Consider the following 27,772-nt stretch of genomic DNA (forward strand, 5'->3'; position numbering starts at 1 on the left):
TTGGTTCCCAGTGGTGGACTTTCTTTCTAGAAGAATCGGACAGTATGGCTTGTTGGAGGAAGTATGACACTGAGGGATGATCTTTAAGGTTTCAAAAGCCCACAACAGACTACCTTTCTGCAGTCTTTCTGCCTGTCTATCTATCTATCTATCTATCTATCTATATCTATCTATCATGCATCCACCTACGTATCTCTATCATCTATCCATCCATCCATCCATCCACCTACCTACCTACGTTCCTTCCATCCATCCATCCATCCACCCATCCATCCATCTCCATCTTGCAGGTGAGTGTAGGTTCCCAAGTCAGATGAGGGACTGTAAGTAGAGTGCTGCCCTGACAGCTCTCAGAGAGCTCAGCAGCTGTGGGCCCGCTCCTTACCCAACTCCATAGAGACAAAGGCCACATCATGATAAAGCTGGGTAGGCCTCTGTTTCACAGCCATAGAACTTCTCAGAGATCAAATGAGTGGAAGTCTGCTTGGAAGGCCCCTGCTCCTGATGCAGTACCTCCTCCCTTGTCCCGTTTCCTCCCCTTCCCGCTGACTTGAGCCAATATAATCTAGCCTCTCGATTCACCTCCAGCTGTCTCCTAGGTCATTTACACCTACAGTACTCACTGCAGCCTGAGACCCTGATGGGGGTGGGGGACCCACAGGTACTATGTAAGCTCTCAGCTTCTGCTTCAGCATCTGTCTGCTGCCTCACTCCCTATTACGATCATCTCAGACTGACCTGAAAGTGTAAGCAAGCTCCACTAAATGCTGTCTTCTGTGTGGGTCATCGTGTCTCTTCACGATAGACCAGTGATTAAGACAGTTTCCAAACTGGGCATGTAGGGTCCTGAACATCATCCCGCATCCACGAACTTGCTATTAAGGCTTCTGGGTAGTCAACCTGGGTTCTACCCAGGTTCTATCCAGTAGCTTTGGAGCCAAAGTGATTAGGATGCATCACAGGGAGTGTCCATTTGTGTAAAAACCGTTAATAGTTTGTCCCAACAAATGGAACCCAAGCTTGCCATCCTCCTCAGTTTCTTCAGTTGTTTGTATCAATCTCATCAGACCAAAGAAAATTGTTCACACACCTGATGTACGGGTCCCTGTCCAGTAAAGGGACTCTACTGCAGTAACCTTCACTACTCTTCCTATAGTGAAGACCTGAGTCTCAGATACCCTCAGATATGCATCTGCCCTAATCCTTGTCTGAGCACATCATCCCTTCTGCACAGCTCAAGTGAGGAGATGGTCTGAAGCAGCACTCTTCCAGGTACCAAGGCTATCCTCCTCCTCCTCTCTCCCTCCGTGTCTCTCTCTCTCTCTCTCTCTCTCTCTCTCTCTCTCTCTCTCTCTCTCTCTCTCTCTCTCTCTCTCAGAAGGGTCAAGAACCTGGACCAAGCTCAGGGACAAAAATCTGTGTTCTTTTTCTTTCTGATAAAATAAGTACTTAACGCATAGTAGATACGTGACAAATATTTGTTAACATGACAAGCAAATAAGAAAGAGGAAAAGAAGTTAGGCCTTTCAACAGGGAAAAACATTCAGTGAGAAAGGAAAGGAAAACAAAATGGGCAATACATGGGGTGAGAATTGTTTACTATCAAAAAAAGGGCTCACAACTAAACTACAGCAGGATTTGTAACATTTGATTATCCGTATGCAGAGGTCAATGCCAGCACATGAAGCTGACACAAGTTCTCTAAGATCACAAGAGCACAAGGACCATGTAGTAGTATTTCAGAATATAGGAAAAAACAAAAGTATTTCAATACTGTACATGAGAAATCATACTAAGATCTATTATCACATTCAATTTCTAACCTTCAAACATGGTGCCTTTTAGATACTAATGCTAATTAATGCTAACATTAATGCTAAAATAAGGGACTTTTATAACAGTCTTACTTCTGAATGCTAACCCAATGCTAATTTCAAGATTTGAAATCAGCAATGCTCAGCACCCACGCCCACAATAGCTATAGGTAATGAATGTTAGACTATGTACTAAGTTCCTGAGCTTTTTTGTGATTCAAGAAACCACAAATAAAATTAATGGTGTTCATTGGTCTCCAGAAACGTCTCACTGTAGTGCTGAGTCCGAGTCTTAGTCTGAACCTATTCCCCAACATGATGTGCAGTGACAACCTAATTTTCACTTCCTTGTTTTCCTAAAGTTCTTCCCACAATTCCTAAATAAGAAACTACTGAGATCATCTGTTAAACAATGCTTCACTGAGTTAGTGAAAGGCAAAAAGAACCACACCTCTAGAAAACAGGGCTCTCCTAAGTTCATCTCACATCATGAGAAGAACAATAATTAAGGGGACATTTGAGCTGGGTTGTCCTCCATTTTCCTCTGATACTTCAGGAGTGGCCGTCTAATGGCAATAAAATACCAAGTCCGGGCAAATAGAACACAGGGTCAAACCAAGAGCACTCTGTGACTTTTTTACTCAAATGTCCCAAATAAGGGATCAGCAGGGGCAGGAAAGACAATCTGCAGAACATTCCCTTTTTCTTTTTCTCCCTCCAGCATTGAGCACTGGGCCCAGGGCCTCCCACTTGCTAGGCAAGCTCTCCACCTGTAAGCTGTATCCTCAGAAGAACCTTCTCAAAGACAATCTGGATATAGAGCTAAAAGGCCTTTAAAATTTATAAACCTCTTGGCTGGCAGCCCCATTTTTAAGGAATTTTTCCTAGGTAAATGACATACAAATTAGATACTTGGTCTCTAGAATGTTCACGGTCCCAAGCTTTTCAAGGTAAAACTCAACTAACAACCTCACATCCTGGGGACATTGTCTAGAATATTATAATAGTCTCAGGGATGACAAATCTCTTCCCTAGCTAATTGTGCTGCTGAGCAAAAATGAGATCGTCAATAGTCTTTTAGGTATAGCTCTTATACTAACGAGCCTCCTGCTTCAGCCTCCTGAGTACTAAGATAATATATAAGTGGATGCCACCATGCTTGGTGTATAAAATTATTCAAATATATTTTTTTCCAATGTACTACTATTCTCCTAAGTTTTCTTCCTGCTTGTACAACAGTTAGCGGTAACAGTACTTTGTAATATAGGAAGATAAATATGAAGACCTAAACAAACATACAAAATATGACTTTGCTTCCATATAAAATATGATCATCTGAAAAAATGACCTTTAAAATTCGTACGCTCAGTGGTCTATGAATAAGGACACAGGTGTCTATCACCTGAAGGAAGGTCAGAGTCAAATGAAGGCAAATTACTCCACGCCTGGGAATGCAGGACACCTGTGCAAGTACAGAGGGCATCCACCGATCCCCAGAGCAGAGGAGGAACACGGCCCAGCAACCTGAAAGGGTGGGGAAGGAGAGGACAGCAGAGACGGCCACGGGAACATGCACCGAGTGCTGAAGTCTGGTCAAGACTCCTTTCATCTTTTTGGAAATGAAAAAACTGAAACAAAATAAATACACACAAAGCAACTGAACAACCAATTAACGTTTTATTATTGGCTAGAAAACCATTACAGCAGTAACAGCACAGAACGCCTCTCCACTTTGCAGTACAGAAATATATTTTTCCAAGAGTCACTCTTGTGGAGTCTCAACAGTCTGTCTACTCAACGTCTTCTCCAGAAGCTTCCTTTAATTATTGTATTCTTGAAGAGCCTGCGCCATGAAGAGTTTGCCTAAGTTTTGGGCAGTGAACTCCTTGATGTTCTGGCAGTAAGTATTAATCTGGCCTGCATAGTTGAGAAAGAGAAATCACAGTGAATGTTCAACAAGCTGAAAAATGACCTAGAATGTTAAAACCAAAACTACTTGTATTTTGTTTAAACCAAGAATTCACTAAAAACCCAATGATACTGAATAAATTGATTATGAGATAAAGAATATGTCTTTTGCAAAGAATTTATCTTTGAGACTTCAGGACCTAAGGATGAAAAAAAACCACCACCTACCTAATAATCGTCAGCCATACAGCCTGCAGGTGGCTAACTGTTCAGATGAGACCCACACCATGCTAAGACAACTGAGAGGACAGCACAGGTTCTCCTCTGCAGGCAGGAGGACAAACATGATAAAACCACAACCTGCAGCTCACCAGGTTCACAGGGCCCACGTGTGAATGGCTACCTTAGTTTAGAGTATCATCACTGGGAGTGCTAAAGGTCCTTCCCTTGGGTCCCAACTGAAGGAGAGACCAGCCCTCTTGAAGTTCATCAGAAAGCTAACACAACTGCACAGGACTCCAACAGACTGCAGACTACTTGAATTTGACCTTAGAAGGGGACTGTATCTCAGTCCCTCTAATTTGAAAATTGCAAAACCTTCATTAAAAAAACAAAAACAAACAAAGATTACAAGACAAATTCAAAACCTAGGGAAATACCTGATTCCACCTAAAATACAATAAAAATGGCCAGCACGACACGTTTTTAATTTAAAAAGAGCCCACTAAAAAATAGTAAATGGCCCGATGAGCTTGGCTAATTGTAGAAAGCGCCTGCAGGCCAAGGCTGACTCTGCTTCCTCGGTGCACTTGTTGATGGTGGTTGCACTCACTTCGTTGGGTTGCCCTAGGCCTCTACAAGCGCACGCGCGCACACACACACACACACACTTCACAAACAGTACACTATTTGAGAGTAACACCGTCATGCAGCCTGCGCCAGCCACAATTACAACTTAAATACTGCACTGGACATGAAGACACAAGACTTTGTAGGGCCGGCCAGGGCGAAGCGTCCTGGCTGGTATCCCTCAGGTTCAGACAGACATCTGCCCTACTGATCTTTGAGTCTTGCTGATGGTCCCATGTCATCTTCATCACACAGCTCTTTGGAAAGCTGCTCTGAATGTAGTGTGCCACCGACCATGCCACTGCAATCTACACATAATGTTCCTAGGTGACTGGACTTCCAATGAGAATACATAATCGTAAGTCTAGATGCCATAAGAAGTGAGAATACATGACTCAAAAGTCCTGTTCATGCCCAGGAGCCAGGCAGCCACGTCCTACCTAGGAGAGCTCGATCAGCTGAGATGGCAGGTTATTTACTATGGGCAATTGTCATCCTACCTAGGAGAGCTCGATCAGCTGAGATGGCAGGTTATTTACTATGGGCAACTGTCTTCCTGTGGCCTGGAGCCAGGGTGCGGTACAGGTTACAGATCCGTGAGGAAGAGCATGAATTCAGACAGAGCATGAGGAGCCCTCCTCGCATGGACACTTTCACCACAGTGCGCACAGTGTCACCATCAAGTCTCAATGTGTATTAGTGGCTTTAGGAATCTGAATTTTCACCCTCTCAATGAGTTAAGTGGAAGACAAACTTTTAATGTTTCACTCTAATACATTTCCCACAGATACTAGCTCAGATAAATCTTGTTCAACAATATTCCTACCAAAAATACTGCCAACCAAGTAAGAGGATGGGTGCTATATATTAAAATATATATACGATATATAAATACAAAAAGCACTATGCTGGCAGTGGTGGTACACACCTTGATGGCAGCTCTTTGGAGGCCAGTGAGGCTACACAGTGAGACCCTACTTCAAAAAAAGCAGAACCATGCCATCCACTGAAAGGAGAAGCCAAGACCCTGTATCCACAAAGAAGGTTCTTTTCTGTATTGCCATCGTCAAAAATGAACAGTATTTTCCTCACATTAGAAATCCAAGAGAAGAGATGAAAAACACTTCAATTCTAGGTTTCCATGAGACGTCTCACACAGAGCCTATTTTAGAAAGCATAATGCCGGCCCAGACATGTTTAGACAAGCAAGTGAAGCCCCCAAAAACCCAAGGCACAAAGGGCTAGAGGTGCGAGACACAGATTACACTCTAACCATTTAGAAAACACTCGTGTTTATGACCCATGGTGCTGTTTGGGAAATTGTCACTATCTACTGCTCCCCGAAGAAGACAAGAAGCCACGTGTGTTCCCATGACAAGGATACCTGCAATGAGCAGTGAGTCCATCCTGGCAGGGGCCTGGTGGGGCTTGAAGAGCTTCGAGAGGTCCTCCTCGGGGAGTGGAGGCTCGCCGCGACTCTGTCGCTGCATGTTCTCCTGTTGGCGACGCTGCTGATACTACGATCAGAGAGAACATCATTTGATTATTCTTCTCAATAGAGAAACAAGCACGTGTGGGAGCTTACGCACACCCACAGAGCAAATCCGGCAGCTCCGAATTCCAGACAAGGTTCCCATAAATTACAATATTTGGTAACCGGTTACTATGAAGCTCAATATGGCAGCCAATAAAGAGATCTTACTTTTCATCAATTCCAGTGTCACTGTACTAAGACTCTACATCTACCTTCAGAAGACAGGCTTGACAACAAAGGGCCTTAGAAGGACATGATCTGCCAGTGACACGTTAACACTCTGGACAAAGGGGAAGGCATTAACAACTACGTAAAAAACTTATTCTACTGATCCAAAATACTGTCAACAATGAGAACAGCAGTACGATCCCTCCGCCGATAATGCCACCTCTGCCTTTCTTGTTCCTTTCTTGTTCTCAGTGCTCACCTATGCCTTAGTGCACACAAGACTTCCAAATCATACACACGAGTGATGCCTGTGCCTGACAAGGGGCAGTGACACACTCAGACACTGATGAACAATAAAACCTTATGCTGATTACAATGAAACGAGAACGTTTGCAATCGGCTCGTCACAGCAGCCACCACGGGCTAATACGTGCTTACAGTCCTTGGATCCCTGTGAAAATCAGGTCCAAACAAGCATCCCTTGCTTTCATCCAATAGGACGAGGGGCACTGACACAAACGTAAATGGGCTCTGAGCAGTGTCACGAAGCAAAGGCATCAATGTAAGAGCTCAATACACTGACGTTCTCAAAAAGCATGCATGAGACTCTTAGTGAATTTGACACCCCACGTGAGCCCTTTCTCTGCTGACATGGAGCGAGAGAACGAAGCCCAGACGGGGTCCCATCCTCTGCTCCAGTCTGAGACTGTCTGCGCAGGTCAGTTAACAAAACAAAAACACTGTGTGGATTTATATCTGTCTTCTCCTTTCAAAGGTGCCACAATCATGTGCTTTAAGTTCACTATATATGTCAACTGATGCTAAGACCTGTTAAGTACAGCACTCTCAGGACTGCCAGAGCTGTGCTGAAGGCAGAGTGTTTAACAGAGTGTCTCCTTTTAACACAGTGGTCATAAGTAAGCACCATTTTCATAGATAAACATTCTGAAGTCAACTTATCTCTGAATCAAAGGCTAAGAACATTTGAGTCATAAAAACAGTATTACAAGACACTGTGAAAGCCTCAAAGGTTAAAGGCACGAAAAGGCTATACGTGAGCATGAGCATCTTCAGGTAATTCTAGGGTTTTTATCTGTACTATCCTATCTAGTTCCCAGCAGTTGGCCTATTATTTCCTATCAAAACTGCTTGCTCTTAATCACAGTTGCTCAGTTTTTAAATGAACTGAAGATCGCTAAGTATGCCGCAACGACCCACTACCGAACCAATTACAGTTAGTGAAGAAACGAGCTGTGACCCTCTGCATCTCTTCTGCCTCGCATTTTCTTAATAATGTATCACCTATTTGCATAACCTTGGCAGTACACTCTGAGCTTAATAGATCAGCTCTCTGTAAGTCAGGTATTGTTAAGTACAAGGTGTAAATAAATAATGCTACACAAAGAATATTCTTTTAAAACATGATAGTCACTAGGTTAGCAGTCGATGGTTTCCCAACCATTCTGAAGGAGACTCCTGCAATACTGTACCCAGGCATGGTGAGCACCAAGCTCTCCCCACCAACCTGATGCTTCTGCTGCTGCTGCTTGCTGGTGTTCCTCATGTACGTGTTGTATTTGATTATGTCCTGGCTCATTTCGTCGACCCGGTCCATCAGCAACTGCAGATTCTTCCCCAAATGATTGCTGAAAAGTCACCACATTACCGTGTCATTCTGGTTAGTGCATGGCAGGTGCCCTCAAAACAGCTCGCTATGTTACTGAACCTGCCCTTTGTCAGCATGACGAGCCCACACAGACGCAGAAGTAAGGGTAGCCAGCAGGAAGAGCTGTTAATAAGCTTCCTCCTCAGCCTCGAGCATAACCCAGGAGTGCCTGCACTGCCTCCATTTCTTCTCAAATCACAGGGGTGAGGGCCAAGAACTAACTGTTCAGCATATTAAGTGAGAATTTATAATGGGCATTAAACAAAAACTAAGTTTAATTTAAATTCTATATTACCGAACTTTTTTTCTTAAAACCTTTCCTCATGCCCCAGAGACTTGAAGTTAGCAGTCACCAGAAAGAGCACATAAACAATGGAAGCTCCTCAAGCTGCACTGCGTATCCAGCAGGCTCGAAACACAGCGGGGGCATTTGCTCTGCAGCAGATGATCGCTAGGTCTCTCCCCATTCCCAGACTTCCAGTAGGCGGTCTCTTATACTCTATCAGTTCAGGAACTAACATCTTCTTATAAAGGGGTGATAATGATTAACAATATGACCTCGTCTACACCACTACTACCTGCGATCATCTGGACAACTGACAGACAGACAGACAGACAGACAGACACACACACACACACACACATTCTTTCACTCACTCCAACAGCCGCTGGCTGACAACCAATACTCACTAACTTCAGATAGACAGATATTTGCTAAAGTATATTACTTGCCAGTCTCGGCTAAGGCAACAGAGAGACAGCGCTGAGACACACACATCTCTATTCTCACTGGACCTATAAATGTGGAGAGCTGGGGACATGCTTTAGAGAGTGTGTCAATCTCTCTGAGGAAATGGCAGGCTGAAAACAGCATGCGGAGTCAGCAATGCCAACACACGTTCTAGAGAAAAGATAAGTGCAAGCACTGAAGGCCCGAGACAGGCAGGAAATGAAAACCAGCCAAGGAGCCAGTGGCTCCAAAGCTCCCCTCCAACCCTACCTACCATGTGGTCTGTGTGAGCGGATCTTCTCAGCAGCAATGCCAAAGACTAACCTGCTTCCTTTAACAAGGTGCCACCATGAAATTATGTCTATTTTAACAACACTGAATGTGAGCCAGGCACGGTGGTACACCTTTAACCTCAGAGCTTGGGAAGCAGACACACGGATCTCTTGAGTTTGAGGCCAGCCTGGTCTACAGAGCAAATTCCAGGATAGCCATGACTACACAGAGAAAGAGGCTCAAAACAAAGCTGCTGAACATACATGCATACATACATACATGTACGTACACACACACACACACACACAGGCACGCACGCCATTATGGTATACCAGGAATGATAGGAAATGAAAAATCTATGCAGAAGACAGACACTCAGTGTGCTTTAGCTCATGAAGTCATGAATGTTGGGGCAGGATACAATGGCCTGAGGGACAAATGTTTTTACAGTTTGTTAAGAACAAAGCTATGTCAAGTATATGAAATAGCATTCACATGACCAGCTGTTAAGTATCTAGAGTGGCTCACAATGACCTGCATCTCAAGTTCCAGGAAAATTCTGACCTCTCTGGCCTGACTGCCAAGTGTGCAGACAGGCAGGCAGGCAGGCAGGCAGACAGACAGACAGACAGACAGACAGGCACGCACGCACGAGAGGGGGGGACGGACAACGGACGGACGGACACTGACTATGAGGAGGAAAAGGGAAGAAAAATTACCCTCCCAAATTTCTTAATCTTCCTTTCCATTGATGCCTTTCGAGTGTTCAGAGAAGTATATCTGATTAAAAGCCTACCATAACCACAGATGCAGACTTCAAAGATACTGCGCCATGTATATTACAATAATGGTCTTTAGAAACACCGTCTGTTAGAAACACTCAAGAAGTCACACACTATACAGGCATCAGGAATTAACAATTCCACCTGGAAAAATCAGATCCATCACCAGGAGCAATTTTTCTGGGAAAATTTTTTCAGTATTGGCTTAGCTAGTATACAAAAACAGGAGTTCCTGTGAGGAGTTTCTATAAGACTATTGTAAGCCTTTTATTGCCAAGAAACAAAGAACTGACAGCAGATAAACAGATGTGAAACAAGACAGTGAAGTCAGCTCTCACCATAGTATCAGTTCATGCTTATTACCTACCCTTAATATAGGATACTCAGCTCTAGTTTACTATCTAAAAGAAGGAAATGGAATTGCTTTTCATGTGTGAAAAGTGCAAGGCCTGTGCCCTGCAAATATTACAACTAAAAGTCTGATCTAGAACACCCTGTTAGTAAAATGGAAAGAATTAAGACTCTGAGCAAAAGGAGCTGTACATCTTAGGCATGTGTAAAACAAGCTAATTCTAAATAAAAGAACTGATAGCCACATACGGGTCCTAAAAGAGAAAATAAACCTAGGATCTAAGAAAGAAACTATAAAAAACAAAAACAAAAAACCAATAAAAAGAAAGGCAAATAATGCAGGTATCATTTTGTTACACTGCTGATGTGAGGGGAATAAGAAGGGACAAAAGGTTCCTCCTGTTACTTCAGTGCAGGATGACACCTGTCTCCACACCAGAGTCCATAGGATACGACAGCAGGCGCTGGGAGTACCACCTCTCCACAAAAACATGAATTTACCCTTTAAACAGTTTCACAGGGAAAGCAAAGAGCTCTCTTTCAGTCATAACAACACAGAGGACAAACCACAATAAAATAGTATTTGAGGATTTTTACTGATAGGGCAAGCCAGGATAATATTCTTGTCTATTATAACTGTTGCTCTGGAAAGACAAAGATTACAGACAGGCTCACTGGTGACTGAAAGCCACACAAAGGCTGTACTGTTCTGTATGCTCAATATAGAAAGCCAGGTAGAAGTGAAGACATGAATTATATACAGAAATGTTTTTGTGTAGTAAACTTAAAATTACTACGCAACTGCATACCAATATATCAAATTGTAACCTCCCACACTGTTAAAAAGGGCCCTTAACTTATGCTTTAAATACAGGTGTGCCTAGTTGTAAAAACAAGAGAAAACACTGATCTTCTCAAGCAGACAAATATAAGGACAGTTATAAAGGTACCTTTGCATGTAAAGAGTTGGCTCTCTGGCTCTGTGAAATCTGGCTCTATCATTTAGTATTCTAGTCACCCTTACTGTTGCCCTTCTAGGCCTTTATGATGGATTATTGTGAAACAATGCTACTTGAATCGTGGTGTAACTCATGCAGAACATGGAAAGCACTGGTCTCCAGTCCTTTGCTCTCATAATTCCAAAGTTTTCATTGTACTTACTAGTTCATATTGAATGAAAACTACAAATCTGATAAATAATTGAAGTTCTCCTCAAAACTGATTGCTTAAAAAAATTAACCTTGGCTAGGAAGGTGTAGGGTGGTGGCATACACCCATACATCTAGCACCCAAAAGTCTGAGGCAGATCTGAGACAGTGAGACCCATAGTGTTGAGAGGGAAACTGTTTCAAACAACTGATTATCTTTCTGCTTGGTCATTTTACAGTACAAGTCTGCTGGTACCTCTTTCCACCAAAAAGAAAAATCACAAATAAGATTTCAAAGGAATGTAAGAGAAGCTGTCTGTGACTCTGACACCTCTACAGAAAGGAAGACAGACTGAAGCAGTCCCTCCGTGCCAGACCCAGCATGTGTGAGGTCCTGGGCTCAATCCCTGTGACTGTAAAACATAAAAAGGGAGCAAGAAAACAGGGAAGTCAGGGAGAAAGAGCAACAGTAACTCCAAAGAGGCAACAATTTGTTCTAGGATATCTCAATCAGTATTAAAGCAAAATAAAAATATGATCTTGCCAACTGGTCAGCTAGAACAGTCACACTAAAGGGAACTGCATACTCTCAGCTATTTCTGAGACAGTAAAGGTGTCAGGATCAAAAATGCTAACTGTGGTCAAAGACTCTAATAACTGAAGCTTACTACTGAGGAAGTCTCCACCGGAGCAAGCAAGGCCCAGAGCAGTAAAGTGAGGCGCCTTTTTTACTCCTGAACAAGTTTCTTGGGATCCAATACAGTAAGCAACGTTGAACTAAATGAACTTTACTGTATCACAGTCTAAATGATACAGTGAATATCCTGATAGTTTTCAACAGGGATCTCTATGAAGCCAGATGAACAGTACATGCTACTACATTTATTTTAGTAACTTCAAAGTGTTTCTCAGCAATTTTTCCTTATTTCACAAGGGATGTATGCAAAAAAGTTTGCATTACTTTAGAGAGAGAGAGAGAGAGAGAGAGAGAGAGAGAGAGAGAGAGAGAAGTAGAGGCCTCTCCTTAGGCAGGGTGACTCACCTGCTAGCAAGACTGAGCAGTTCATGCTTATCCGCCACAGCGGACTTCTTCTCAAGCTCCCACATTAGGACATTGATCAGATGTGAGTTTTTAATTACAATCGGCACTTCTTCAAACATGTGCTCAAAGGTGATGCTTGCCTTTTTCAATCTGTGAAGTATGATAAAAATACTTGAGGCCAGGGGACAGAACAGAATGCTGGATTAAGTAGTTCACACATTTTACCTAGTTACAGGTCCCCTCCACAGGTTCTGTTTCATTCTTTTAACGGCTTGGGGGTGGGGAGTGATTGTCAAACCCAAGTCCAGTGATTTGCGTAACTTTGAAAACGGTATGATTCTGAGCTGTCAGCCCAGAATATAAGTGACAAAACAAAACAAACAGACAAACAAAAGAACCCTGCTTAGTTTTATAGTCCAGAATTCCCACATTTTCAGTGACACTGAAATGTCACTGTGAGTTACTTGACATAAGGCACACTTCAGCAGCTAGGAAAGGCAGTGCTCTGTAAGCCTCAGAAAGTGCTTCCGGGGGAAGAGTCGGAGGAGCCTCACACCGGCAGAGCACAGCCAGAACACGGCCTCTCCCAGCCTAGCTATAGCTCTGCACTTAGAATTCTTCGTGATTCGGCTTGTCTTCTAAGGATCTACACATTTTTAGGAGCCAATGGGAAACTAGTGATGAACTGTCCAATAGGACACTTCATAGGAAGTAAAAAAAAAAAAAAAAACCCTCACAATAACAAAGCCAGATCACCAGTTAATTACCCCCTAAATTTCCAATAAACCTCTCTCCCCCTCTGAATGCCTGAACTATTTCTATCTATTGTAAGAGGGTGCAAGGTGCAGGAGCAGGCTACAGCTTGTAATGGCTAACTATTCTTCTCCCCTCCCTTCACTCTACACTTATGACATGCTCCATCCATCCATCCAGCTAATTCCCACTAACTGAATCTACCGCAGTGAAAACAGCAGACAAGACTTTCCACATAGAATAGCTTAAATACGAAGAAGAAATAAGGTGGTGCTTGCCCGATGCAGAAAGCTTCTACCACCCACACAGCATTACTACAGCCCAACCAAGGACTCAATACACGTGGCAAACTGAAACCCTAAAAGAAAAAAAAGAGGGGAAAAAAAAAAACCCCACCCCTAAGTCATTTACCATATGCCTCATGGGCCTGGACCACTTACGCTTCAGGGGAAAAGTCCTTCTCTTTACAAACTTCCATCAGTTTAGGAGTCAGTCTGTATGCCTTCAGTGAGAGAGATCCTTGGGCAGTTTTTATGGGATCTCAAAAAAAGGAAAAGAGAAAGCTTTTACGGAGAATGTTGCCACTAGTGCTCATATAGTACTAGTTCTGGGTTCACTGCTACCAATCACACAGCTCTGAAATACGAAGACCAAACTAAATAATCAAGACATAACCTGAAGCTGATTAAAACCAGAAGAGTCAAAATTTAGCTAGGCTACCTTCGAATCCATCCCTCAAGCAGACCCAGTAAACTTGTTGAAAGTTAAATATATGATTAGTTCTATAGATCTTGTATAAATCGGAGAAAAATACTCATGAATATTAAGCATAGAAAAATCTCTGTGTATACTTCTATAGCCCTTCAATCATTTAAAGCCAATAGCCCTGGGAACAAACTGTATCCATCCCAGTGAGCAGTGTTCACAGTTCTTCATTAAAGCAGATTGTAAAGACCAAACCACTAAGTCAACGTGTTATCGCAAAGTGTCGTTTTAGTTTTAGGGAAATAAGTTTTGTCAAAACTGACTGCTTAAACACTCCACAAGGAAGGGAGCTTAGCACTTGCTGCATGATAACGGCTGTGGAGAGCCAGCGTTCGCCTAAAACCTGTGTTAACATTCATGTTGTCTGAAATTCAACACAGTAAAACTTTTAGCAATAGGTGATAAAATGAAAACCAAAATAGATTGAAGCAAGTGGAAAATTCATCAAGGTCTGATGATGCAATGTTTCCAGCCAATATAAGTGCACTTTAACAACTTGTTCTCTCTGTAATCCAATTGCTAACACACTGAAACAATTTCGGGGCAGCTCATAAGATTGATCGTATTCATTAGTATTTTTTCTGACAGATACTCAGGACGTTACATTTACTTCTCAGCTGGAAACTATATGCAAGTCTGCCAGATATGGCAAACTGTGAGTGTTTGGGGAGGGGAGGCTATAAAGCTGTTAAATTGCCTACGGTCCTGATACAGCACAGAACATCTGGTCTGGAGAGCTTGAGGAAACACCATTAAATAGGCCAAAAAGAAAAAAATCTTTGTGCTAAGAAACAGTCCATGTTTTGTACGCTGCTGTCAGAGGTTTAAAAGAAAAAAAGAAAGAAAGAAAGAAAAAGGAAAAAAAGAGAAGGAGAGAGGAGGAAAAAAGCGGAGGAAAACTTGGCACGCTGTATTGGTCAGTCATGTACAGAACCAGACACTCCAGCAATGGGAGTTTGTTAGACATCTGGTCTCATTCCACCAGCTCCTGCAAAGAGGGAGGGAGAAGAGGGGGAAAAAAATGAAGCCGCTACTCCAGCATTCCAAAACGTACACATCAGGGCTCTGATAGCAAGAAAAATAAACAGAAAGAAGGAAACCCTGTCTAGACTTAGCTGCTGCCGGGGCTGCTGCAGAGTGGGGCTGATGTTTACTTGAGAAGGCCTGCCAGGCTGCTCCAAGAGGCAGAAAGACAGAAAGCAGAAATAGTAGTAATAATATTAAGGGAGGAAAAGAATAATAAAGGAGCCTCCGACTAACCGTAAATGAGAACGACAGATTCTTCAATGGCATGCTGGTAACTGAACTGAGAGTCCAGAAGCGCCCGGGTAACGAAGGAGCCATAGTACGTGGACTGATACCAGCCCACGTGGAGGTGATCAATGTTCACGTGGCGAAGGCTGCGCATCATCTCCATCTGATACTGCACTGGAAGACACAGCACAGAGGAATTTAAAAAAAAAAGAGCCCCAGCATTTAATGATCCCACCAACAGCAGCTACTGGTTAATTATATCCATTTTACACAAGAAAACAACAAAGCTTTCAAATCACTTCAAGTAATTGGTCTTTTCCATTTTCTCTTTAACAAAATCCCATTTTGTTTTTAAATGGTATTAGAAACACAATTTTAATGTCTTGTTCTAAACAAGGAATTATTAATTGCTATCCATATTTCTCTTTCCTAAATCTCCAAAAAAAAAAAAAAAAAGTAAATGTGTTAAGGAAAAGGTGTCCAGTTATTAGACTGTAATTGTTTCATCTGAATTAAGTTAGTTATCATTCATTGTCTCCTTCACACCTAGTGTTTGGAACTAAGAACTAAGTCCATCCAAGAAAACTAAGGGGAAACAATGCCCACCCTTACATACGAACCAGACCCAGGCTACAGCTAAGTCAACAGAAGAATCTATTTCTGCCTTCATCTAGTGCCCCCTACTGCATAGACTGCATTTTTTTAAAAAGCATTCTCTTCTCTTTGCATTTGTTTGTGTTAGCAGACGATATTTTAAACTAGACTGGTTGTATTAATCACTATGTATACAAATGAAAGGTTTGATGACTTTCCCTCTTGTTGAATTAATGACTATATTGTTCATTTAAAGCAGTATTACTAGAAGAGAGGTATAAATTCATAAAATAATAGATGACATTAAAAAGCAATACAGGGCTGGAGAAATGGCTCAAAAGTTAAGGGAACTGAGCTTAGTTCCCAGCATACGTGTCAGTTTGTCAGCTAGCTCTCAACTACCTGCAACTCCACTTCTTGGGGACTAGAGACTAGATAGACACCCTCTGCTTGGTCTCTCTCTCTCTCTCTCTCTCTCTCTCTCTCTCTCTCTCTCTCTCTCTCTCTCTCACACACACACACACACACACACACACACACACACACACACACACATTCTTTAACAAATAAAAGCCGCAATGCTATCACTACAATAGGAACTAAAACTAAATTTGCTAGGTTGTTTTAAATTCAAAGTAGAGAGATGGAAGAACGTATCGAACACTCAACAGAACAAATATCAAAAACAAGCGATGCATTGTGAATAGTCCAGTCTTAGTATAAGAAGGCCAGCATCTACCACACATCTGCTGGTGAGCAGCTAAACCTTAGTGCCATCTGCCAACTGGGAACAGTAGGGAATGGGGGGAAAAATGAGGGAGAGGGAGAGAAGGAGAGGGAGAGGGAGAGAAGGAGAGGGAGAAGGAGCAGGCTGGAGCACTCCTGCCAGTGCTGACATTTTCCCTATGGGGTCTGTTTCTCTCTGATCTTTGGTTTCCCCATTTCTAAAGATATCTGAGAACTCATCCCAGTCAAAATGCTAGGACTCCACATTGTTCATTGGATATGCTAATTACAATGACTTGTCTATTAGCTAAGCATGCATTATGACTTAAAATACTTTTTTTTTAGAAAAAAATAGTCTATAAGTTTGCAAAGACTCTCCTCAAATTGCTTAGATAAGGGGGACTTTATAAAAGCATTTTCAGAATACTTCACAGAGGTTTAAAACATCCAAAGACCAGCAGCAAAACTCTAATGTCCAGCTTCCCCAACTCTTCCCTAATCCATAGGACCTCCAATAGGACTAATGAAGATGAAGCTCTTCTGTAAACTAGACAGACACGCTCCAAGGCTGCTATATGTATAAACTAAGAGCAGACCTGATTAACATGGGAAGAAACCACAGAACACCTGTCTCTCCTCATCACCATGAAGAATGACAAAGATTCTCCTTCAAATGACAAAGATTCACCTACCTACCTCAAATGAATATTAAAATGAAAGGGCTAAGAATGAAGAAACTCCACAGAACTGCTTTCAGAAATTCCACAGTAGACCAGATACAGCGGTGCACGCCTGTAATCTCAGCACTTGGAAAGCAGGGACAAGAGGATCAACTGTCAAAAGCTGAAGGCAATCCTAACCAACATAGGAAACCCAAAGCAAACAAAATATTCCAGTACACTGGCATTTCACTACAAAGTCTGTGCTTGGCCCATTCTACATAAAGTATCAGTTCAATGCATCACCTATCCTGATAATTGAGTTCATCACCTAATTCTAAGAATTGAGATTTTTTTTGTTTTGTTTGTTTGTTTGTTGATGTGTTTTTTTGAGACAAGGTTTCTCTGTATAGCTTTGGCTGTCCTAGAACTCAGTCTGTTGACCAGACTGTCCTTGAACTCAGAAATCCGCGTGCCTCTGCCTGGGATTAAAGTGCTGGGATTAAAGGCGTGCGCCACCACTGCCCAGCAGAATTGCGAATTCTTAAATCACATGTTGTAATGCTACCAATCAGGGACATAAGCAAAAGGATCCATCTCAAACTTGAGGCCAGCTTGGGCTACAAAGAAAACCCCTGCCTCTAAAACAAGTAACAAACTAAACCCATTGACATTTGAAAAGATCTGTGGAGATATAACAGAAATAATAAAGATTTGAATGCGAGCTCTAGTGTGAAGAGAGACCCAGTCCAAAGCAGTGTCTGAGAGAGAGGTCACGTGGGTCGCACTTAGGAAGTAAGGCTTCTGCCACATGCAAGCTAAGAAACTGCTGGAGCTAAGGGACAGCCAAGTGAACTGAGTATCTGCAGGTGCTCGAGGACTGCCCTTGTGCTAATGGTGACAGAGTGGCCCTTTATCTCCCCACTTCGCTTTTCTTCTGCTCTCCTCATTTTTCAAGAGCCTTGATGCTAAAGCTAAGTAGAAGCAAACAGCACACAGCACCATTAAACTTCCAGGACCAAAGTACCACTCCAAGCAGCCACTATCAGTCAACTCGGTTAAGGCAGCATCAGCAGGCAGCCATTCACTCCTAAGGACTTACTGTAGGCACAGGAAACAAACCATGAAGTGCTGGCGTGACCATTGCCCTAAGTTCTATGTTAACAGGAACGACCATTTTGGATTTTGAGTGCTAGGTTAACCCCACTGCTTTTGTGGCTCTGCTAGTCATCAACAGTGAGCAGGTAAGGTGACAACAGAATCCATTCAAGCTATAAACCACAGATAAACAGAGAAGCCTCAGGTTATGTGGGTGAGGCCATGTTAGAGCCCCCACAGCTTTGGGAAATAGGACTGAGTTCTACCTCAAACAGAAGGAAGAAAGCCAAGTCCAGAGACACAAAAGAAAAAGGAAAAAGGCCTTAACAGAGAGCTACAACTCACCATTGCTGCGCTGATTCAGACCAGTGAAGCAACATGCCGGCCACTTCTCAGAGCTGCACCCTGGTCAGACACGTCCACACTGGGGGCAAAGCTTCCCTGCAGAAGCAGCCACTCAGTGGTATTCACTTCTGAATTAATAGCCCAGTGTTCCTGGGAATGTCTCAGGGAAACATGGCAAAGAGAAAGTCCTTCTGAAGAGGAACTACTTTTAAACTGATAATAATGTTCAACAAGGGTTCTGAACTGCATTTCAACAGTTTGGGAAAGAACCTTTCAAGTATTCTGAGCTTAAAAAACACTCAGCAGGTAAGGAAGGCTACCTGCTGCCAAACCTGATGGCATCTGAGTTCCATCCCTGGGGCCCAGAGGGTAGAAGGAGAGACCCAAGTTGTTCTCTGATCGCCATAGATGCACACTCACACACCCCTAGCTCCTCCACACAGTAAATAAAATGTAATTAACATTTTAAATCAAGGCACACATCTAACCAACGGAGAAGCAACATATAAAAATTTGCAGACAAACTGGTAGTTACCACTAAGCCAATTAAAATTACTAATATAAAAGCTACACTCGGATACAAGAGAAGTGTGGCCAAAATATGAGGGGGCTTATAATCGTACAAATAGAAAAAAAAGCAAAAAACAAAAACAAACAAAAAACAAAAAAACCTCCCTTCAAGCTCCTCTGAGGCCCTCACTCACTCGGCCTTCAGGCAACAGAGCGCCTGGGGCAGCACTAGCACTGGTCCAGGTCTGGCCACCATACTCATCTCCTTACATCTTCAGTTACTCACCTGAAATATCTCCTTTCTCATCTTTCTAAAGTGTTTACTGTATGTATACAATTGTAGTATGTAGTGTACATTGTAGAAGCCAAGGAGCTGGCTCTCTCCCTCTACACTCAGGACCAAAGTAACCCAAAGTTTAAAAATGAAAAGCCTACTGTCTAAATGACAAAATTATATAAAATAAACCCAAGTCAAGACACAAAAAAAGAACTAGTCCTTACTGATCATCTACTAATCCGACTTCCCAAATGGCCTGCACATTATCACAACTCCAACGATCTAATCACAATTATGGGACTGCTTTTTAGAAAAGCATCAGTTGTGACTGCCTCTCCTTCACAGAATCTTGCTGGGGATGTGGAGTAATGGCATCGGACTCATAAAGTGCAGCAGACACACACCAGAAGCTACAGTGAGGAGTCACCGTGGTTTCTTCATGCTCCAGAATGTAACAAAACACTACCAGTAAGACATTAAATGGTACGGCTACTACCAAAGGCTTTTAGGTGCCAGAGTAAATGTGAAGTCAGACTCCCAAGACATTACATTTTATGTTGCTATTTGAAACTTGGGTCAGGACTGAGTTGTCATTAAACGTTGGCTCAGATCAAGCAAGCAGGCAGACATAGTGATAGAGCACACACTTCACAGCAAAGGGGAAAAAACCCAATCAAAAGATGCAAATGCCTTTAAGACAAGCAAAACCACACAATGGCCCTGAAACTAATGATTTCAACAAATATTTTCATATTGTCAAAGTGTAATGCATAAAACTGTCCTATCTGTTGAGGCGCCACGGCCCGGAGAGGACTTTAAAGAGAACAGTTAGCGCCTCCTTCCCTGCAGCACCGTGGGATGGAAGGGAGCACTCGGTCTGTGACTATTTAGCTAGGCAAACTTTATCTGTGCTTTCCTTTTCGTCTTGAGACTTGCTGCCAAGCCGCACATACGTTCCGGGCAATGTTCAAAGCTAGTAGCAGATGTAGATTTAAGCAAACAGAATGTGCATTTGAAAAAAAGAATTAAATACAGTCTACTTTGGGTGGAGAGAGTTATGGAATACACAGATTTCTCAAAAGTTCCATATTCTCTTCACCCCTCTGTACCATGTATTCATCCCTTGTTTCAATTAACACATCTGTGATTAATGCTACTCGTGGTGGTGGCTTCCAATTTTGGTAATGTCTCAATTTTTCACAATAAAGGGTCCAATATAAGTTCTTCTTTACCTAGAAACTACTCTGTCCTATTATTTAACAGAAATGGCAAAATACTGCCTTTGTCCCCAGTGGTTAGATATAGTCCTTCAACTAAATGTGAATTCTGGCAAAATATGTCAGGCTGGAGGCAAGGAACTAGAAGAAAGGCAAGAGGGTGGTCACCAGCTTGTCTTTTAAAGCTATCAAGAGTCGTAGACAATTACTGGAATACTGGGGGAGGGGGGTTTGCTGGTATATTTAAGGAGTTGCCCATGAAACAGAAGAAAGTAAGAGAAAAAGCACATCTTCATCCTGTAACACACAATGTCTTCTTAATTAGGTCATAAAATGCAGCTAAGAAATTTCCTGGGAGGTTGACTGTGTGTCATCTGACACTTGTATACCTCAAATTAATTTACCTGCATTGGATCAGAGACAGACTCTTCACTACATGAAAACCTGTCACAAAATGGCTTTCTGACCACTCCAGCAGAGTCCATGACAGACAGAGCAGATGAGAATCCCTGGACTGGACAAAATTTCACAAGGCCCTTTCAAATGGCAAAAAACATCTCCTTCCTATTTATAGCCATCTCTGAGGTACTTCTACGAGGTCAGTGTGATTATACAACTAGACGCTATAAATACTCTGAAGAAATGCAATGTTGATCATATGCTAAAAAAGGGAACAATTATCAGAAAACTGTATGTTCATGCCATGCCCCAATCTACAAAGGGTATGAAGTATCTTTTGCTAAATTATATAAAATAACTAGTCATATCAGGTCAGCAAAAGTATGCACTAACAGAGAGAAAGCAGAAACTAGAATCAGACCACAGGTAACTTCTGGTTCTTGGCATTCCAGGTATCAAAACAAGAAGAGAAATATCATCGTTTACATTGTCCAAAAGGAGAGAAATACCTCAAAATATCTCAAGTAGGTGAGACTTTCCTTAGTACCTAGCCCTAAATAGAGTTTCCACATGAAACTTCAATAAAAATGATTATGTAGAGTTTTAAGAAATGGACTTTTAGCCGGGTGGTGGTGGTGCACGCCTGTAATCCCAGCACTTGGGAGGCAGAGGCAGTTGGATTTCTGAGTTCGAGACCAGCCTGGTCTCCAGAGTGAGTTCCAGGACAGCCAGGGCTACACAGAGAAACCCTGTCTCGAAAAATACCAAAAAAACCCCTCCACACACACACAAAAGAAAAAGAAATGGACTTTTATTTCTACAATAAGCATATCTGACTTGACAATCCTATAACTCTGGATTTTTTTTTTTTAATGTGCAAGGAGAGAATGGGTCAGAGTACTTTTCAAAACAACAACAAAAGTAGTGTGCTGAGGGTGTGGGATAAACACAAGAAGAAACGGCTGTCAAAAAGAATCAGAGTCATCCTACACGGTCCGGGCACCAACTGCAATCTCCAACTCAAAACACATAAAAAAGGCAGAGCGAGACACACCAACGCCGAACGTACCACATATCCAAAAGAAAGCTGATGGCAACATGGGACAAGGTTGGTGACGGGTGACCCACAGAATCACTTACCTTAGCTGAAGCCCTAACAGGGCACAGTCTGAACGAGGGGCTTGAAAGCTATGGTGGTATCTTTTGGAAGGTGTCTTCCTTACTTGGGAACTGATGACTGATAGATAAAATACAGTATGTCTTTTAGTATCTTAACTTCACCAACTAGAAAATAATGACTTCAACTTCCAAAAGCATACTGGCAGCATTTTCAGAAGGCAAACTTCCTAATGCAAACTGGCCCTTAGCTGAGCAGACTCTGTCAGAGAAAACAGGTAGTCCAGAGTGGCCAGCACTCCTTGCCTGCACTCTGCCTCCAGCTTCTTCGGGAACGAACACTGTGAGCTGTGAGCCAGCCTCCCGCTCCTGGACTCAGCTTACAGTCAAATGCATCTGGATGAGAAGTCATTTCTTCCCCCAGCTACAATCACTGAAACACTTAGGAGGGAATTAATGGCATGGAAATATTCGTCAGAGAGGCACTAAGTGACCCAAAGTAGACTATGACTCTGTCGGGATATGGACACCTGTATGGACAACCACAGGCTATGCCTGCTGGCTAAAAAGAAACGCCATAAAGAAACACCTGAAACAGCAATGCTACTGCCTCAGCCATGGAGATAGATCAAACTGATTAATAATTGATTATCATTTCCATCTGATGGTTCTGGTGACACTAGTAACAGAGCAGGCCACTCTCCACCCTGGAGTCACAGAGAGGGCTAAACAGGGTAATTAACTCCAAGTCCGCAATGACACATCATGAAGAAATAAAGAGCTTGTCCCAGCACCCGGTCCTCAGAAATACCTAGAAACTCAAGGAAACATCACTTACCTGGGCTCAAAATCAATTGTTTTGGAAAATTGGGTTTGTTTAATTTGATGACCAGGCATTGGATAAAGTCCTGACTTATCATTTCTATATTGGGAATACAAAAATGAAAAGACAAAGGAGACTGTACCTGACCAGAAAAGATAGAGTATAACTTCATTAACATTCATCTCATGAAACTAAACTTACAAGTATAAATATGAATGTGGCCAAAATACAATCTACCATGAGAAGGATTACAAAAGGAAAAATACTTGTAGGTACTAAGATTATAAGCTAATTATATTCTGTACAATAAAGAACAGATTCAATAAAGAGAGAGACAAGCTACAGAAATTAGATTTCAGGAATAGGTAACCTTGAATGTTCTATTACTGGGCATGTAACAATATAATTACATTATACTATACAGGTTTCTATCTCCTGATTCCGTTTTAGGTCTTTAAAAGAAACAGAGAGAAAATAAACCCCTGCCCCCACGAGGTGACTAAAACAAAAGCACTAACAGGAGGGACAAGTAGCGCCAGCACACTCAGGTCTGGGCAGCCTGTTCAGAGGCCTGGATGGGTGCTCTTAGAAATACTGAGCATCCGAGCAGAGTACTAACTCTACTAGACAAAGCAAGTAACTTTATAATGTACCATGTTTTGCTGAAGAACCATTCCTACAACCCTAACTGTCCAAAGGTAAATACTGTTTCCCCTTAAACATTACAATTTGTATTTTAAAATAAGTATTAAAAACAATAGATTTGGCCAGGCAGTGGTGGCGCAAGCCTTTAATCCCCACACTCAGGAGACAGAAGCAGGCAGATGTCTGAGTTCAAGGACAGCCTAGTCTACAAGTTCCATGGCAGCCAGGACTACACAGAACAACCCTGTCTTGGGAGAAAGCAAACAAACCCCACTAATATGAAGAAAATGACTATGGACTACAACAACCCTGCAAAGTGATAGTACTATTGTTAAATGAGGAACAGAGAAAATGATCTCCTATGGGTTCCTTACATAAGAGAGATTTGATGTCTTCATGACTGCTTTCCCCACTACTCATCTGCCACCTCCTCCCTGCACACTCTGCTTCTTCCAAAGATTTTTAAGGGATAGAAAACACTTCATACTGAGAAAAATGGCCACATAGAAATCTTTTAGGGCAATTCACGATGAGTCTGAAGGCAAGAATGCATGGCTTACTTTAACATCATGTTTCATTTCCTGTTCAGATAGTTTCAGGAGACAGTACCCAACCCAGGGGTCTTTGGTCTAGGATATCAGGGCCAATTTCCCCAAATCACATGCATACAACATCCGTGAAAGAGGACTTAAAGCTCTCACCAAATTTTCAAAGAAAGGCTTAACCAAGAGGTTCATGGGTACTAAGAACAAGGCTGACCCCTGTGGGGCCATGAGGCAGGATGGAGCCTTGGGGTAAGGCAGTAATCAGTCCAGTTAGAGTAGCACAGTTCAGGACTGAGTACCACAGAGATGCCTTTATGGAAGGCCAGAGGTTCAGAGAAAATACCTACCAGCTGTCAGCAGGACACTCACCAGGACAATTCTTCCTTTCCTCCAACTGGGAACAAACAGGAAGGAAACACAGAGAGAGACAAGCAAATGGAAGCTTCACTCAACTATCCCATGGTCCAGATGAGTGTTTCCCATGGTAAACAGGAAAGAAACCCCACACCTCCTGGCAAGGGCTAAGACCTGAGCTGTTTGTTGTGAGGGCCCAGAGTGCCGAGACTGGGGTCAACCAGTGTGTGAAAAAGATGTCCAGGCAGAGTTTGAGAGCACTGCCTCCTACAGAAATGTAAAACTTTCTTATTCTGTTACATGGATGTACATGCAGATGTAATGTGGAACATAACACTACAGCTTCACAACCAAATAGCATTCTCAAGGAACTCACTGGTCTTAACCTGTAGCATTTTTACACAGACTTATAAATCATTAGTGAGACTTGTCTTTATATAATCTGAAGCTCATAACGGTGCTTTTCTATAGAAGGTCACTTTGGTTACAGAAATAAACAGTGTTGGGAAGCAAATGCTATGGAGAGGCCAGGAAACGACTGCAAGAGCACACCGGAGCTCTCTGCTCAGTTGTCCCTGATGCTCAGTGCTCCTGAGTGATGCTTAGAAAGGAATTTATTCCTGTTACTATAATGGGAACAACTGAAAACCACAAATATACACAAATAAGCTTAATTCACCACTAGCAGGGTCATTTCTCCCCACAGTTATATACTGGGCAGTTTATTGCAATCACATTGAGAAAATACACCAGAAACAAAGCAGGCAGTGCAGGAATGAGGACTCTAACTGCAGGATGCACGTTCTCAAACTAGCCTCTTCTTAAAGGGACAGGTATCTTTTTTTCACCAAAGGACTACATTGCTCTGCCCTGAGGGGTTCCTACGCATCCTCCTTATATATGGGAATCAGAATTAAAAGAGAATAAAGAAAAGAAAAAGAAGATATGACCCAGACATTTGTTCTTTTGAGTATTCCCCCTGAGCCTGAATGTGAAGTCTGAGTAGGTGCTGACACACCTACCAAGACACAGTTGAACTGCCAAGACACAGTTGAACGAGGGGACCGAGCATGCGCAGAAATGGCAGCCAGTGATGCAGGCCTCCTCAGACTCGGCTGGACACAGTTCTCCAGGCCACGAGGGAACAAACTACTGTCAGGCGCAACCAGGAACGGGAAGCTCACAAGTCAACAGCTTGGCATCAGCCCTGGCAAAGTCAATACAATGTCAGAAAACAGCTGCGCTCTCAGCAAACAAGAGGCTTCTGCTGCAACACTGCCCTTAAATACAGTGGGACAGAGAAGATGGCCAAAGGTTGGGCTCTCCCTAAAACAGGGTTTTAAAATCATCTACATTCAATTCATACAATGAAAACATGATTTGGCTTGATGCCTTTACACTGTGACGGGGACAGCAGTAAAGAGGCCCACGTCCCAGCTCACATTAACAATTGCATAATAAAAGCTCTTCTCTGAAATCACGCATTTTTCCTGATGAACCCAAGAAATCTGCACAGAAACAACATGAGTGTGCAGCATAGCTGCGGGCCTTTGTGAGATTGATTATCTTTAGAAGACTCGTTATTTAGGGAATAATTCTTCAGAACATGTAAGAAAACTTGCTTGATTTATAAATGTCAAATGTCACCACAACTTACTTTTAAACCATACAAACATTTTGATGGCACTATGCCACAACATAACATTTTACAACTAGACCAAAGCTCTAAGGAAGAGCAAATGACTGACCTGGGCCAACACCACCTCCTCTCAGACTGCGTGGTGACTCCTGCGCATGCTTTTCAATCACAGCCACACCCTCCACCCTCATGCTCAGCTGCAGATCCACACACTATTTCTGGACAGGTTTCACAACATGGGCAATGATAACATTTTGTTTAGATAATTCTTGGCTCAGGATGAGGAAGGATCTGAACACAGTTCTCCGGTTGTTAGCGTCAACATGTTTCCAAACTGCCACTCTCTCAGAAAAGCCAGCCTCGGCTATCTAGAGAACAGAGTTCTACAGGGCTATGGACTCAACATCAGAATAAGAAGGTAAAGACAACCAAGTGTGAAAGTAGATGCAGTCTTCCTAATCCATCTCCTAATCAAGCACCGGAGTCAGTAGGCTACAAGGCTGAACAAACATGGCAGTGCTAACACACACTGGCAGCAGAAAGGCTCTCCGTGGGCTGTTCCTCCTTCCTGTCTTTGCTTGCAAGGGTCCTTCTCGCTGGGAAAAAGTCCCACTTCTCCAACCTATGTACCACCTGCTTTGGGAAGTTGTTTCACAATGCTCTAACTTCTTTCTGCTTTGCCTTTTATTTCTCCAAATAAACTACTATGTCCTCAACACTAAGTAGACAGTCACTGAAACAATGGATTATTTATCAAGACCTTGCTGAAAGGAATCTGATGAGTTTTGGAGTAGCTGTCTTTGTGATACCCAATAACAATAACATTTACAAACTTATTCAGAGGGAAAATATCTCTAAATGCAACCTAAAATGGTATAAAGACTTCAAGCTTTCACAAATATCAATAAGCACTATACAGGAAACTTTCTAGATTAAGAACAGGTGAATAGGCATCATAAAGCCATTTTTACCTTCAGAAAAGTACACTGTGAAAAAATTAAGGTTTCAGGTATGCTTAAGTCCAGAATTTTGAGCCATCGGACTTACTCAAATAGGAATCACCTACTACCAACACTATCCACTACAGCAGTTAAACTAAACAGTATAATTCTCATCTAAAACTGTGGGAAGGGTGAGGGAACACTCAAGGGCAGTTAAAATGCAGTTTAATATCAGGAGGCCATATGTTCTAGAGCTGCTGGTTCCCTCTACTTTTTTTCCCAGGGTTTGGCACTCTCCTGCCTAAAGTAGTGCTGCATGGGAAATTATACATACTCGCACACTTAAACACACTACCACATACTGTGGGCCATGAGCTCAAAGGAAAGATGCTGGCACTAATACTATGCGCCTGTATTTCAGTCATTTAATCAGATTATTTTTCAAATTTCCTGTCTAAAAAAGACAGGTATGCATTTTTTCAATTGACTCAAGAATAACTTGCCCATACAATAAGAACCCAACAAGTACAACTCAAGGCTAGAGTTCCCAAACTCCCAAGACTCAGAAATTTTCAATACACTATAATGTTTACATCCAGTAACTGAGTCAGTCCTTTGACAGGGACTGAGTAAGTTATAACTCAAATCTGAGGGAAAGAAAACTATGTCCATGGCCATCAAAAAATGAACCATGAGTGGGCCATGTTGTTGCACAGCGACAATGCCAGCACTCAGGAAGACAGGCAAGACTACAGTAAGTTCAAGGCCAGACTGGATACAAAGAAAGACCTTACTAAAATTTATTTTTCTTTCTGTTTTTGTCTCTTATCCCTCTCCTATTTCCAAG

At 42.4% G+C, this 27,772-nt stretch overlaps 1 protein-coding gene across 2 annotated transcripts in view; it reads right to left on the minus strand.

Annotated features, from left to right (window-relative positions):
- Positions 1–3,472: 3,472 nt before the first annotated feature.
- The window catches only part of Eif3h (eukaryotic translation initiation factor 3 subunit H), a 76,829-nt gene continuing 52,529 nt past the window's right edge, over positions 3,473–27,772 (minus strand). The window contains exons 3-8 of one of the 2 annotated variants that reach the window (XM_052160808.1): positions 15,044–15,211; positions 13,459–13,558; positions 12,266–12,415; positions 7,799–7,919; positions 5,956–6,088; positions 3,473–3,731 (exon numbers count right to left, since the gene is read on the minus strand). In XM_052160808.1, the coding sequence (XP_052016768.1) occupies positions 3,634–3,731; positions 5,956–6,088; positions 7,799–7,919; positions 12,266–12,415; positions 13,459–13,558; positions 15,044–15,211 (770 nt within the window). In that variant the 3' untranslated portion in view covers positions 3,473–3,633. Of the gene's footprint in view, positions 3,732–3,945; positions 4,047–5,955; positions 6,089–7,798; positions 7,920–12,265; positions 12,416–13,458; positions 13,559–15,043; positions 15,212–27,772 lie in introns of those variants that run through there. The other variant, XM_052160809.1, reaches the window with a different exon arrangement.

The sequence above is a fragment of the Apodemus sylvaticus genome, chromosome 17 (genome assembly GCF_947179515.1).
Source record: "Apodemus sylvaticus chromosome 17, mApoSyl1.1, whole genome shotgun sequence".
Taxonomy (NCBI): domain Eukaryota; kingdom Metazoa; phylum Chordata; class Mammalia; order Rodentia; family Muridae; genus Apodemus; species Apodemus sylvaticus.